This window comes from Sander vitreus, chromosome 6, assembly GCF_031162955.1.
Source record: "Sander vitreus isolate 19-12246 chromosome 6, sanVit1, whole genome shotgun sequence".
NCBI lineage: Eukaryota > Metazoa > Chordata > Actinopteri > Perciformes > Percidae > Sander > Sander vitreus.
The window spans coordinates 15942578-15958642 of record NC_135860.1 but is presented as its reverse complement, the minus strand read 5'-3'; the positions used below and the strand labels follow the sequence as shown (position 1 = coordinate 15958642).

At 41.0% G+C, this 16065-nt stretch overlaps 1 protein-coding gene across 1 annotated transcript in view; it reads right to left on the bottom strand.

Moving 5' to 3' along the window:
- Positions 1-262: 262 nt before the first annotated feature.
- Positions 263-16065, bottom strand: part of itga8 (integrin, alpha 8) — a 39010-nt gene continuing 23207 nt past the window's right edge. Inside the window, exons 16-30 of the mRNA XM_078253055.1 lie at positions 14840-14895; positions 13349-13506; positions 13070-13201; positions 12179-12246; positions 11480-11627; positions 10762-10854; positions 8051-8130; positions 7494-7574; positions 6184-6289; positions 4881-5039; positions 3000-3107; positions 2791-2904; positions 2379-2480; positions 2173-2295; positions 263-2086 (exon numbers count right to left, since the gene is read on the bottom strand). Of these exons, the coding sequence (XP_078109181.1) occupies positions 1997-2086; positions 2173-2295; positions 2379-2480; positions 2791-2904; positions 3000-3107; positions 4881-5039; positions 6184-6289; positions 7494-7574; positions 8051-8130; positions 10762-10854; positions 11480-11627; positions 12179-12246; positions 13070-13201; positions 13349-13506; positions 14840-14895 (1618 nt within the window). The 3' untranslated portion in view covers positions 263-1996. The remainder of the gene's footprint in view (positions 2087-2172; positions 2296-2378; positions 2481-2790; positions 2905-2999; positions 3108-4880; positions 5040-6183; positions 6290-7493; positions 7575-8050; positions 8131-10761; positions 10855-11479; positions 11628-12178; positions 12247-13069; positions 13202-13348; positions 13507-14839; positions 14896-16065) is intronic.

Below are 16065 nucleotides of genomic sequence, written 5' to 3'. Positions count from 1 at the left end.
TTTGGTCTGTAATGGATAGGACAGCTGTAGAGGGGATATGAGCAGGCTAACCCCAGATATGAGCATGTTTTGTTTTAGAAACATTCAAGTTAGATGTGCGATGAGAGTCTGAGGGTTAATATCTGTATGCTCTCAGTCGGTGCGACAAATATTTGAGAAACATGAGGATCTATATCTCCCAAAAGAAGGACTTGTGATGTTGTCAGGTATGTGGTGTAAAGTCTGTGGCTGCTGAGAATGAATTTGGAGAAATGACAGGAGGTTTATCAGTGAAAGTTTTATGTCTCAGAACTGAAAATACACCTTAAGATTAAACATTTTGTGGCTCCACAAAATCAAACTCCCACAATGCATTACAGACTTACAGACTATACAAGCTTTATTCTTCTCAGTTAATCAGACCTTCTAAACCCTTAACAGACAAGTATTTCCACCAGCTCATTGGTTAGTAATATTAAAAAAAAAAAAATGTACTTGTCCTTAATGTATACTGATATTAAAGGATCATCACCACAGAGTTGTGTTCAAGTCATCGCCACCAGAGGTCCCTGTCCTGCTTCACATATCTTCTTCACATTTGACTTACTGAGCTGCTCCTCCAGAAAACAGTTATACATGTTTATTTCTACACTGCACCACCTGGGGGAGCGAGAGTCCTTCCTCTGGAAAAGTCATTATTAGATATGACTAACTACAAAAGATTCTGAAAAGACGTGGCTTCGGACGCTATTACAACTCTATGTAAGCCCATCCATTTGTTCTTTGATTCAAACATTTTCAAAGCATGTTAAAATAGAGCAATTAAATGTAATACAAACATGTAGTATGAATGAAATATGCTAAACACAGCATGTTTCAATTTCTAATTATTTTATGTTTCTGTGGTCTTTTTGCAATAAAATGCAATGCTGATTTCACTCTCTAACTCCATGTTGGAAAGGACAACACAGTTTAGTTACATACTATTGCAATAGCAAAAAATGAGAATGTATAACCAAACAACACTTTATTCTGATTAAACTTCACACTTGATACGAAAACCAAGTACGACTCAAACATGACACTCTAAAACTCTAAACTCATTCTATCAAGACAATAATAAGTTAGTTATTTGTCTTCTCACTTTTCGAAACTTATATGGTGGGTTTTACTGTAAACCCGTCCAGACATTTGTTTTTGTTGTTCAGCAACACAAATATCTAATATACCAATTAATACATAAACAATGGAAACATTAAGCTCTAATAAAAAAAATGCCAGTGTAAACAAGCTTCAGTATCACGCAACGCCCAAATATTGCACATACATTCATAAATATAGACATCAACTTTGTGCCTTTGTGTTTATGCATGTGGCTGCATCTGTGTGTGTGTTTGTGATAAATCTGTATACAGCCAAGTTAGAAGAACACTAGGATAAATTAAATCAGGTGGGGAAATAATTTCATAACTGACTGATTTCATAACAAGAGGCACCTAATAGACACACACATATGTACAGTACGTACAAGCACACATATACACACACACACACACACACACACACACACACACACACACACACACACACACACACACTCTCACACTCACGAAAGAAGCACTTGTGCATAGATCTCAAGTCTCTTTGTGCCTCACTTACACAGACACACAGAAATGTTCAGAAACGTTTAAAGCATTGTCTTCACAACAAAGTCCATTTTGTCTTCAGTTCTGGTGCTTCAGCACAATGGATACATAAACAATGGACATGTGTGTATGTGTGATTGAGCCTGTTAAGTGTGTTTTGGTCCCACTCTGTCTGGTTTGAACCTCGTTCTTTGGTCCCAGTGTGTGTGGCGCTGAAGTCTTCATACTGTCAGTTTAATTCGAGGCAGAAGACCTCCAGCCAAGGAACATAGGGTTCAACTAATACAGATCTCAGATCTGATTTAAGTTACTCAGAAGGTGCACGTCCCTCCCAAACCACAGTCCTCCAATCAGAAGCTGTCACGCGTCGTCTAGGCATCCCCTGTTTGATCACATGTCAGCTGCTCCTGGTCGGAGATGTTATCGTCAGCTGGTGGACGTGCCCGGTCAAAGAAACCACACTGAGGGGATCACATTAACCCATTAGTGTAATATTGGATAATCAAACTACCACAAGGAATGCTGGATAATGTTAGTGTGTGTGTACCTTCCACATGGCTAATGTTAGCATGGCCAGCACCAGCAGCCCCAGCAGTATGGCCAGGATGATGACCCAAAGTGGAACAGCAAACGACACATCAGGAGTCCCCCATACCACCAGGGTCCCCATCTGCAGGACACAGAGAGATACAGTTAGGCTTTTGTAGGTGCTGATACATGTCTCACACACTTCTGTTACTGCCTGCATCGTACCGAGGTGGTGTGTTGCGGCAGGGTGGAGGGTTGGATGCGGTAAGGCATGGCTGTGACCATGAAGGATACGGTAGAGTTGAGGATATAGGGGTCGTTACGCCGCTGTAAGACAAATATTACATTATTATTTAAAATTTGTATTATTATGTTGGTTTGTAAGACATTTAGTTTGAACTTTGAACCTTAGCTTTTAAGCCAACATCGACGAGAAGTCCCTAAAGTACACAATAAAATGCTAATTTCAACATCTACATTTCCATGACAACTGGGCAAACTCCATCTGTTCAAAAGCTCCAGAACTGCTACTATATGGACCTTATTGTGAAATTGGCTTCACAACTGCTGTTTCAAGGTAAAGCAACAAACAAATAATCAATCAAAAATGTTCAAGATGGCAGGTGAAGACACTGACCTGCAGGAAAGTGTGAGCCCAGAGTCTCGAGCGGATCTTGACCACTGCGCTCTGCCCACGATCCAACCGGCCAACAATACACATGATCCTCAGACATGAGATATTGGTGCAGTTCTGCGGAGAAAGGAACAGAGAGCGGGGAGATATTACACACTAGTGAATGATTTGGTATAGTTTCTTGCGAGAATGTACATGTATGTGAGGCTTACCAAAGTTTTACCGCTATAACTCTCAGCGGCAGTGACGGCTCGTTTGTGTCGGTGAGAAGTGTTCCTCAAGAAACCCAATAATTCAGGTGTATCCTGGAGAGAGGAAATCTGAGACAAAAAAAGGAGAGTTGTTTCAGTGACACAAATGGAAATGGGAGACAACGCTAAGTTGCTGCTCTGCTCATAGTCCTCTCTTTTATCTTTAAATGTTCCTTCTACAGCATGTGTTTGGGCCTTTTGAGGACAGATATTACATCCTGATTATCACATATTGGCAGTTTAGTGTGGGCTGTGTAGCACATGGGCTCTGATGCAGCCCAGACAGCCAATGAGAAGGAGATGGGGGAATCTGAGGATAGAGAATGCTTGTAAAGTAAAGTAAATATGTATTAAGAGATGTAATAAAGTGACACAAAATCACTAGCTGTGGAAACGTGTGACATTTAGTGATCTGAATAAAAGGTGGTGTGTAGGTTGAAGGATTTAAAGAGATTTTATTTCCTGATTGCAGCTCATACAGTCAAGCTGACAGCAACAAAAGAGAGACAACAGACAACCAACGAGAGTCACAGCTCACAGCTAGATATTTTCATTGATGCTCCACTGGGAGTCTGGCTTCTGACAGAGGCCTATGAGAGCAAACATATTTTAATATGTGTAGGAGATGACTTGCTTATTATTCTCAACTAATTTTAGAATTGCAGCAAAGCAACAACAGTTGTCTCTTTTTCTTCCTGCAGCTCAGTAGGTAGCAGCTGCAGAAGCAGGCCACAGATGACAGTAACTATTTTTGAGGTTTGTAAATGTATTACTGTAAACTAAATACTTTACTAAATGGCACCTTGCTAAAATGTCTCACCATACTCTGTCCCACCATACAGGGCCAAAACAACGGCTTGCCAACACAGGAGAGCAGTGCCTCCAGTTTGCCCAGGCTCTCTAACAATACATATGGCAATGTTGGCGGGTGGGAAGCTGGTGGGGAATCATGTCCTTGTTTCTGCAATAGTGGCTTCTACCGGTCAGTCAGGTAGGCTGACACTATTGATTATTTTTCATTTAATATATTTTCAAATGTATTGATTAATCATTAACTATGAAATGTTGGAACATAACTAATGTCTGTCACAAGTACCAGAGCTCAAACTGACAACTTCAAATTATTTTGTCTGAGCAACAATAAAGAACCCCATAGTATTCAGTTTAAGGTAGCATGAGGCTGTACGCTCCTCACTGCCAACACAGGCGGAAAGAAGTGTCTGCTGACCCAGTGTGTATCAATCTTGTCCAGTCTACACAGAGGGATTGACAGTGACAGGGACACTGGGAGATGTTAACAAATTGGGAATGACAGAAAAGGAAAAAAAATCTGACCTTTAACCACATGCTGTGTATCCAACTCATTTTGTTTATATAAATGATTACAGCTCCTAGCATTTCACTTTCTGACATAATTATGCACTTTTTGAAATCACTGCATGTTTTCTTTTTAAATTACTCTACAGGTGATATCATAGCTATTGGAAACTATTCCAGCTCTAATTTCTGCTAAAAAGCATAATACTCCTACCCCTATCGTTTTGAGCCAACTGGCAAAGAACATGGAAAGCAGCCAGAACAAACGGGTACAATTATGTTTTAAATAAGTGGGTATAAATAATGGAGAAATGGATGAATGAATGAGCCGCTATAATAAATAAAAGTCTGAAAATGCATTTGGTCCGGTGGTTTCATAGAAAAGTGGAGAGAAATACTATGAAGCATTTATTTTTTTCACTGCAGGCAATGTGTCCATAATTATATATTTGGGTCTTGAAATGAGCTTTTGAATATGTGTCTGCATGCATAAGCGTGTATAATGTTCATATATTGTCATGTTACCTGAAGGCCAAGTGGGTTGAGGCTAGTGTTCGTCCGGCAGCTAATTGGTCCGTCAGTTTGAATCTCCATGGCATACAGCAGGTTTTCATCACGGAAACGGGAAGGCCAGCCGACCTGGAGCTCAGCCTCCCTAATACTGCTGGGACCAAAGTTATGGAGCTGGAGACAGAGAGAGGGAACAGAAAAAAGAAACACAGACAGTTGTCAGTATTGTGCTCCCTTTTAGCTTATTAGTAGGTCTCAAGTGACTGAGGCTATAATTAGGTTATCATAACTGTGGGATGATGACACAGGCCACCTGTGTTTTGAGTGAAGATAATACTCATCCAGCCTTCAGTCACTGGGGATTGAAATACAAGACAAGTAAAACCTACAGCATCAGCTGGCTCATCATTCTATATCAAAATGAGGATAAATGAATTATGAGCCTAAATGGACCATCAATTCAATAAATCCCCCAAACCCCCCCCTACACACACACACACACACACACACACACACACACACACACACACACACACACACACACACACACACATGGTCATTAACACTAAAGCAAGTCATCCAAACAGGACATGATCCTGGTGCTGCAGGGCAGGAATTCTAGAATAGCAAAAAAAACTGTCCTCTCTAACTAGAAGCAGCTGCCAACTGGGAAAAGTACCACAAATGAAAATCATTATCAGCTGCAGGACAGGCCAGACGCGGCTGCACTCCGCTTCAATGAAGCAGCCGTCCCTTTAAAACAAAAAGAAATCACATGCACATACCCCTATTGTAAACTGTCGCCAGTCTGTCTGCCATCCTCCCTCCTTCTGTCTATTTGTCTGTACCTCTGTTTGACCTTGTTTTCCTCTCAGTAATTATTACTCATTACACTGTGTCCAGTCTTAAGAACTATCCTCTTTCCTTCCTTTCTTCTCCCTCCTCGCCTTGCTCCCTATTCCCTTCTCTGTTTTTCCCGCCCTTCACAGCAGTAATTACTTCTGAGCTGGAGACCTTTGATCAGCCAGACCCCAATTCTTTATAGAGCTACTGCTTTTACTGTGTGTGTGTGTGTGTGTGTGTGTGTGTGTGTGTGTGTGTGTGTGTGTGTGTGTTGCTATTTACCTCACCCTTGCTGTAGCCTAATTTCCCACAACCCCCCCCACACCTATTTTTCTACTCTTTTCATCTTAACAGTCCGCGATTGAGACCTTTGCTTTGTTAGCAGCAACAACAAAAAAAAAAAAGACTTCTTCAACTCATCATCTCTGAGTACACCTCTACATTAGCCATGTTTTGATGAAGGGCCTGCATTTACCTCATAGATGTGTGTAACTTGTGGTCCCACATCGTCCTCTTTGACAGGCTTCTCTTTGGGTTCCCAGTGTGGGAATGGCAGCACCACCTGAGAGGGATGAGACACCCTGAAGAGAGAAAAAACAGCTCAATGACACTGATGCATATACACACTGATAGGCTAAATATAATACTCATTGACAATATGAATGTTGACATTGTTATTGTCCTTTACTAAAGTGTTTTTTTTTTTTTTTTTTAAAGTTGCACTAGGAATTAAAGGAATGACTATAGAGACCATTAACTGTATAAAAGTACTGTACCTATGGGCAGTGAAAATAACAGTAGATAGACTTTTGGAATTCCATGTCTGGAAGATAAACACTCAGTGGTCACTTTATTAGTTACACCTGTAAAATCTATTACAATTCAATACAACAGTTCTGCCATAAATTCTACCTTAATGAAGTTTATAATGTTCAGTTTATAATTGACATAGTTGGAAATGTGTAAATTATAAGTTTATTATTGAGATTACAGTTAAAGGTGGTGTTGTACTGGACATTATATTGAGAGGTGTTTCTAATATGTTGTCCTACCTATTTAAAAAGGGGTCAGAATATTAGAAACACCTCTCACCTCACTCAGCACTGCTGCAAAGCTGATTCATTTCATGACACCATTCTGAAGATTGTCAAGCTAGTCTGACCTAAGTGGGCAAAACATGTTTGGCCCTAACTGGTGGCATAATGTTTGTAAGCTACATGGGCAGCAATTGAGCTAGTTTAGCAAAACGGCACACCCCATGACAAACCCAACTACCCGATCTTACTTTGGTTAATTTTCACATTCACAGCTGTGATTTAGCATTCAAAATACAAGATGGACACAGCTGAGGCAGGACACTTTCACAGTAAACACAGGAACTTGTATGTCCTCCTCTCTCTCATCTCTTTGTATGTACAACTGACCATACCCAAACAAAGCCATGCGAGGTTCCAAGCTTTGAAGTGTGTGTGTGTGTGTGTGTGTATCAGTGGGCATATGGGCATCCATGAACATGTCAAAGCCTCACAAGTATCCCATGTGCACATGATTATTTCAAATTTATTTCTAGAAATGTGTTTTCAGGCTGTCTACAATCTGTATATAAACATGCCCGGCAAATTTAAACAATATAAAAGGAGCAATAATATCCTGCAAACACCAAAAAGTTTAGACTGAAACCAGATCAAGTGTCTCTTTGTGAAACAGACACTGGCAACAAAGGATGTTGTCACTGTGTTTCGGAGAAGACGCCACACTCTCACGCTGCAAAGATGCTTGACTCACCCACGTAAATCGAGTTGAGCTTTGGCAATGATGGACAGATTCAAAATGACTGGGTTGCTGTCGGAGTTATCTTTGTTGGAGCTGTGGAGAGATTCAAAGGAAGATTAAATAAAGGCATAAAAGAAAACACACATCATGTTGACTATGCCTTCTGTGTCTATTTGCAAACATTACACATGAGGCTGTGACAAAATGTGTGAATGCAAAATCTCATACTAAAGCTGTATTTTTATGTTCAGCTGACTCCAAGAAGAATTTATTCATATTCATTTAACCGTCTGTGCCTAGTGGTGTGATGTATCAAAATCAATTGAAAGAAGCAAACAGTGGACACGTTGTGTAGAGCTTGTCTCCTTTATGGTGTTCCTCTGGGCCATCTGTCTTCTTCTGTCTGCGCGGTTAGTTTCATCAAACCACAGCGCAGCGACGGGATCAGGACAGACACAGAACTTATTTACATGTCTCAAAAGAAAGACAAACAGCTCTTTGTGTGTGTGTGTGTGTGTGTGTGTGTGTGTGTGTGTGTGTGTGTGAGAGAGAGCTGGTGGGCGTGTCACCTGTGGATCTGTAGCTCAAAGCTGATCTTTGGTCCGGCATCTTCCAGCCTTTGGACAGAAAACCTCAAACCAACAGACAGCTGGGCCAGAGTGTGGAGAAAACGCAAAAAAGAGAGGAAATGTATAAAAAAACATGTGACAGAAGAAAGAGGACAGTTAAAGAGAAATGACAGAGAGGAAAGAAAGACAGAAATAAGATGCATCTGTACATCAAAGGCCACATCATGTTTAAAGTGACCAGTAACAGACAGTACAAGTCCTGTTAACTACACCCCCCTCTGTTGTTACATAGGCAGAAGATCATGTGTGTGTGTTTGTGTGTGAGAAAATCCAGACGACACACGCCTAAAAGATAAAATTAAGTTTCTTGTCTCTCCCCTGTTTAAATCTGTCCTCCAGACTAACTCAAAACACGTGGAGGATTAATTTCATCATACACTGTACGACGACAGTGTGTGTGTGTGTACGTGCTTGTCCCTGTGTGACAGTGTGACGTGTACATGTGTGTGTGAGCTCTACTGAACAACAGGTCAAACACATGGTTCAGAGAGGGATATGACAGCATGCAGACTTGACGCTTCACAAGGCAGGCCTGTGGGGGTTGAGGCTGGGGTGCGGGACTACAAAGTCAGGCATGAAAGATCTAAAGAGACCAAATGAGTATGAGTCGTTCAGAGAGAAGATGTCAGCTGTGACAGAACAGCCCAACAAAAGTCTTAAGAAGTCAGCTGTCTCAAAAATCGGTCTTTTGAGCATCACACCCCAGCTTGAAAGGTGGTGGTTAAAAGTGTGTAGTTTTGCCCTTGTGTAGAGAGAAAAGCAGCTGTGGTCAGCTTGAATTTATGTTGGTTACAATGGATTGTACATTTTCACGGTAGAGAAAAATCATCAAAACATCCACAGAAACTTCTCAAAGCACTTTTGCAATGTTGTCACATTCTCCACTGTATTTGTATTTCAAATAAATAACTATGATTTTGCCATAATATTGCTAAATGCACGGCTTCTGTGTTGGGTTATGGCCCTCCTTGAAGCCACAAAGCTTTCCCACAAGCAATGTATTTAACCACATTTTAGCAAACGTTGATTCTTTAAAACAATGCTGAGAGAAGCGGTTTATGCTGAAGCAGTCGTTTGAGAAGTTTCTAAAGGCTTTATAATACTTTTTGTCAGCCATACAAAGTTGTCACCATTGGCATCCATTGGAACCAGTAAGAATTCAACTGACTACAGTGTCACTGTGCTTAAAGAGGAATTAAACTATACACTTTTAACTTTTAATAGTCACCTATAGGGCTTTACTCAAAGACATTTTAAATGGGTTGACAATTAAATGTAGGGCTGTGGGATATGGCTAAAATTAATGTCACAATTAGAATTTTTTTTAAATGTTAAAAAAAAATATCGACATATATTCCAATATAACTAATGTAACTTAAATGTAACAGTAAATGCAGTGAACCATGTTACACTCTCATAAAATTAAATGAGACCAAATTTGAACTTATTTTGTAGTTTTCAATTCTATTTTTTTATTTTGCTTGGAAGAAAAAATATAAACACTAGAATTTTGCAAAACAGTAAAACAATATGATTAAATCACCACAATAGGATTCCAGTGATGGTTGATAGATGATTATTTAAATTATTGCCATATGGGTCATTAATTGATTGCTATCAAAGTGTTGGTAAAATATGCTAAATTCTGCTTAATGCCACCAAAGCTCATCAAACTATGAAATGAAGACAGGCAGATGGATATACTGAAGCCAAAAACAGCTTTCCTTCAGGCATGTACCTTGTACACTGACCCTGCTCAGTGAGGCACTACAGCTGTGTCATGTGGCACAGGGAATGAGAAGTATTTCGTTGCACAATATAACTACAGACTGTATGGGGTACATGGAAGTATGTTCTGCATAAGCTCATGGATTCCTGAACGTCCAATGGGGCATGGAGAGAGTTAAATATGGGAAACATCTGGACGGGGAGAGCGCACAAACACAAATGCACGTACGCACACACACACACTCACACACACACACACACACACACACACACACACACACACACGCACGCACACACACGTACACGTGCACATGCCTTGTTTTGCTCTCCTCCCCCAACAGTGAAACATGACCACATAATTGATTTATCAGTATACCATGTGTCACCTCCAGAACTCAAATGCACCCCTGTGCTGGCCTTGACACCTTTAGAAAAACCCTATATTCACAATTATACACACACTTACTGTAATCACTCTCACACACACACAGACACACACAGACACACACACACACACACACACACACACACACACTGAACCACATGTTACATGCTTGGTGGCACACATAAGTACACTGGCGTAGTAGAATTTCATGTAGGAAAGGACCACTCTTTATTTTACAAAGCCCTGACTTCCTGCATGTGTCATCCATCCAAGAGCTAAATGGATTATTATTATTACACACTGCACACACACTTATGCACGCACGCACGCACACACGCACATTGAAAGTGCACTACACTAAAGTATAGTCAAAATGTGTGGAATGAGGATCAGGGTGATGATCAGTAATCACAGGAAACCATCAATCAGTGTGAATTAACCTGAGGAGTAACAGTCGCAGCTTCTTAGCATGGACGTTTGAAAGGGATGTTTTACTGCAAAACTGTGTAGATTTGTGCTTTTGTGTGTAAAAACTCACCTCTGTTCCAGCCACCATTGGGTTCCCGAGGTCACACACCACCATTCTGGACTCATTGACCATCTTGTACTCACAGTTTAGCTGAGACAGGGACTAGAGAGGAGAAAGGAGAGGAGAGAGAAAAAGACAAGTACAGTGAGTGAGATGATGAGGCAAAAGTTGAAGAAAGAGACAAATAGGGAGCATCAAGGAGAGTCAAGAGGGGAAAGAAAAGAACAATGGAGGGACGTATAACACCATCAAAGGGGGAAGGGTGCGAGGGAGTGAAAAAAAGAGGTGGGAGGGGAAAGGAAGGAGAGGAAGAGTGATGAATGCTCTGACAGTAACAACCTCATCAATCAAACAGCCCCATTAGACACTCATTAGCGCACACACGCGTACACACACACACACACACACACACACACACACACACACACAGCAGTTGACCCTTCCCATTTCTGTGGTCACTATTGCAGCTTGTAAATCATAATTGGGCTGTTGCCAGTAAAGCATAGCCTGCTGATAGCCTTGCCTTAATCACTCCAAACCAACACACAGCAAAGACACAACAGGATGCGATGTCATAGTGTAACTGCAGCCTCAAATAGCTCCCTTGGCACATGCTTCAATCATGATTAGACAATTGCCTCAATCTTATATGTCTATTTTCAGTATCCACCCTTGATATCAAATAACAGATTTCAGCCAAATGCGTGTGTAAGTGTGTGTTAATTACCTCCACCCTGCGCGTAACTCCAATATAGTCAGCTTCTGGTGGTATCAGTGTGTAGAGCTCCGTCTCATAGGCTCCCTCTCCTCGGTTCATCGCAGTGATAGTCAACATGACCAGATTGTCATCTCCAATCACCAGCTCGGAGCGGTCCCTGAAAAAAGAATAATGAAAACAGTGCACATAGATAATAATCTTTTCAGTCATGTAGAGGACACTGAGAATAACGCACTTTGCTGCAGTTACATAGAAATTATCTCCAACTGCTGTCCTGTTTTTTGTATTTTCTTTGTTGTGTTTCTGCATGGAATGCAATGTGTGTGTGTATGTGTGTGTGTGTGTGTGTGTGTGTGTGTGTGTGTATGTGTGTGTGTGTGTGTGTGTGTCAGTCAGTAGAGGGTGACAGGATGTTTGTATAACGCTGCCATGGAGATATCATACAGCTGGAAACACTATAGAGAGTAGGTTAATTCACACACACACACACACACACACACACACACACACACACACACACACACACACACACACACGGTAAATGGAACTATAATGTGAGCAACTTCAGTGTAAACTTTGCTCATTTTGTGAAGAATAACAGACATATTTTCCTTGGTTTAGCTGTGTGTGCATGTGTGTCTGTGTTCCATGTGAAGTGTTGAGTGTTTACAGGTTGAGGTCAGGGGGGTGTGGCCGTGTCAGTCTTACATGCTGGCAGAGAGCTGGAGGTCGGGGATACAAATATTGTCGTCACCGCAGTCCAGAAGAATGTAGGCCTGAGAGGAAGAGGGGCACAGAGAGGGGAATTGTCATGAGGAAACTGTTGAGGTATACTGGACATAATCATGAAAAAATAAAAGTAAGTTGGAGACACCAGGATGCAGGTGCTGTATACATACTCATAACATGAAACACCAGAGTTTTCCTTTCCAGGTCTTGGACAGCAGAATAAGTTTTGGGTTGGGTTTGGTTATTTTAAAATGCAATTTTGTAATGAAATGTGTTTTCTTCCCCTCTCTCTCTGTGGTTTCTATACTCTTCACTACACTACACTTTGACCTAAAAGTGGAAGCATGCAATGTGTTTCACATAATCTTTGACAAATATATAGTTTTATGTTGATCCAGATTTGAGATTTTAGCCATGGTAAGTTGAGCTTGATATTATTAGTAAAGTAAAGCAGAATATTTTTGTGTGTGTTTGAGGTAAATATAACATTAGGTTGGATTTGAGTCTCAAATTTGGCAGTAAGTGCTCAGAGATGGGCTTAGTCTAGTTAAGTAAGTGTTATTTATTTAACCCAATATCACAAATCACAAAATTGCCTCAAGGGGATTTACAATCTATCCAGCATATCACACCCTCTATCTATAGACATTCGAGTCAGGTAAAGAAAAACTCCCCAAAAGAATCCCTTTAACTAGGGGAAAAGAAGAAACCCCAGAAAGCGAAACAGAGGAGGGATCCCTCTTCCAGGAGTGACAAATATGCAATAGATGGAACCAAAATAGCCAAATCACAATATGGAAAATCAGGACAATATTATACTATATATGCACAATATAATGTTTATTTAGTATATAAAGTATATATACTGACATGCTCTTGAAGGAAGGTGCTGCTGTAATGATTGAGGACAGGTGGAAGGTTTTGGCCATGAGTGGGTGGAGCCAAGCTGTAGTTCAGAGCCAGTGAGATTGGGGTCAATTTGTCCCTAAAATCATCCTCCTCCTATAAGAGCAACAGAAAGTGAGGTTAGACATGTGCAGTTAGTCAACTTTGTTTGGTTGAAATGGAAACAGGTGGGTAGCTTGTAAGATACACAACATTATGCAATGCTCATACATTTGAGTGTGTGTATGTGTGTGATTTGCTCACTCTTAGGTAAATGGTGTAGCTCAGGCATGCACGTGGGCGGTTGTGTCCCAATTTTAGGAGCCCTGTGCGCTGAGGCTGCTGGGTGTCCAGGAACAGAACCCTCTTAACTCCGCCCCTGGTGCCTTTCAACCAATCCAGCTGCAGCTCTGCTCTCAGATCTGGACAGAAGGTAATGATTCAGAGGTGGAGATGGATGGAGAAGTGAGAGGAAGGAATGAGTGTAGTGAGTAAATATGGTGATCCAGCCAATCAGACACTCTTAACTGTTGAGTCCACATGGTACAATCCCTTTATATGTACACGACTTTCCATTAGGGACTGTTCGTTATTTATTTAAGGGGCCACCGGAGGAGTTTTGAGATCTTTAGTCAAAATAGACCTGACCCTCCCTTCGCCAGCAATACATTTTGGATGACCCTTCAAAATGATATGGAAAAAAGGGATGACCCTCCCCAACAATTTATTGATGTCTTCTGTACTGGTCTGCACTTGGCATAGATGTACAGATGCCCATTGCTTTTCTACAGCCATGACATAACGTGACTAAGCCTCTGTATTATCATCTTACGCATCACACTCCTCTGTTATGATGGCCGTTTCAGTAGATTTTCTCACTAACATTAGCGTCAATTTGGGAGCTTGCATGCTACCACTCCTTCATCTCAAATGCCTTGAAAAGGCTGTCGTTTGCACAATTTCACAAATAATCACCGGGACCGAAAGGATATTTGAGTCGGGTATGGCTGCAGCCTGGGGACCTCCTGTCTCATGTCTCAAGCTTTGACTTTTCAAAATAAAAGCTTGCGTCTGGTCCGCTATGTTTTTTTTTCAGCAGATGTCTTAGTTACAACACGGTGGAGCTAGCAAAGCAGTTTTGTGTTTATATGTGCGAGCGGGATTTATTCAGTTTGGGAAATCCATCGGTCTCTACAGTTACAGCTCAAATTGTCTGGCTGACTAAACAAGGAGGGACCCATCTGCTAGCAATAGGGGCCAAAACTGAGAGAGCTACATGGAGCTACATGGATAAATATGCACCAAACAAGCCACTTTGAAATGTTGCTGTTTTCACGAATACAAAAGTTGGGTGACCCTCCCCCCTAGACTAAAAGAAATTGGATGACCCTCCCCTCAACAAAGAATAAAAAGACATGACCCTCCCCTATTTTCCTCCGGTGGTCCATTCCATAAATACCGAACAGTCCCTTAGTGTCAAAGTAAGGAGTCATTTGTAGGTGTTTTACTCTACAGAGCATCATTAGACAGTGGAAACAATGTACTTAACTTCTCCCCTCTCTGTGTCTGTCTACCCTATTCTTCTTTTCACCCTGCCTCCTGCCTTTGTTCCACTATGATCGGTGCAGAAGAGCTGCAGTTTCACAGCAGGAAACTCTAATGAAATGTACATTGGAGCTGGCTCTGAGCTGTCCCACCCTGCTTTTCCCCATTGCCTCCTTCTCTCATTTCATCGCATTGTGCACAGCTGCTTACCTACAGAGTTGGGGATCCCCACTCCACTCACTGCTGCACACACGTCCACCTTCAGACTGGAGGAAGAGAAAGAGATAGACAAGAGAGAGGGTTAACATATTGTGCATGATCAACACATTATTAGGACACACTACGTGTCTATTGACCTACATCCACAATGAAAGGTGAACAAAATGCACAGGTGCAAACATTTAGAGTCCAACCCACTCATGATATCATGTACAAGTACAAGTAAATATAATAAGAGTTTTTCATAAAATGGCTTGGTAAACTATTAAAATATCCTGAAGTACAGATGATCAAAATTTGGACTGAGTGCTTAATTTGGATGTTTTATACCTACCTAACTTTGTCTCCAAAGTTTGGAAAAGAAGGCAATAAGGAGTACTTCATTTGTCTTTACTGTGATTTACTTGTAGGTCACAATTGCATTATGCTGTTATTAATGCTTAGTTATTAGGTAATTTAGTCTGAGGTCTGATGTAAATTGGAACCATTCATTTTTAGACTTTAGCATTATTTAAAAATGTATGCAGTGCATTCTGAATGTGGTTTCTATTAATTTGTGGTCAATACAGGCTGGTCATATTTGTATTCATAACCAGCATGAGTTGTGTGGTTAATGCACAACAGAAATTAGGTGCTTATTTGGAAGAAATTATGACTGCACACTAAGTTCCAATGATGTTATTCATTCATTGCAGACGACCACACTCTTCCTTCATAATTGTATGCATGACAAAATCATAAAAACACAAACTATATGACTAAATAAACTGCCCATAAGCAAGGCATTTATTCCTTCCTGTGCTCCTGGGGGCAGTGGGAAATACCGCTAAGGGCCCTGTGAGCCCCTCAATTAGACACACAGACATGGGAGACTGGTAAACATTTCTGCATTTCCTCTATTTCAGTGTGTATGCATGTATGTATAAGAATGTGTGTGTGTGTGTGTGTGTGTGTGTGTGTGTGTGTGTGTGTGTGTGTGTGTGTGTGTGCGTGTGCGTGTGTTTGTGTGTTATCACCTCTTTAATCAAGAACAGGAAAGTGACTCCCACACAGGGAGCTCTGTACTGTTAATATGCACTAATCTGAGGAAGCTTACAGACGCAATGCTCCTGATTCTGAAGACTAAGCAATATGAGGCACAAATTACTTCATGTGATTATTGTTTGTTTGGTTTCAGTCCTCAAACCCCATCATCCAAAAAGCAGATGTTGCGAATG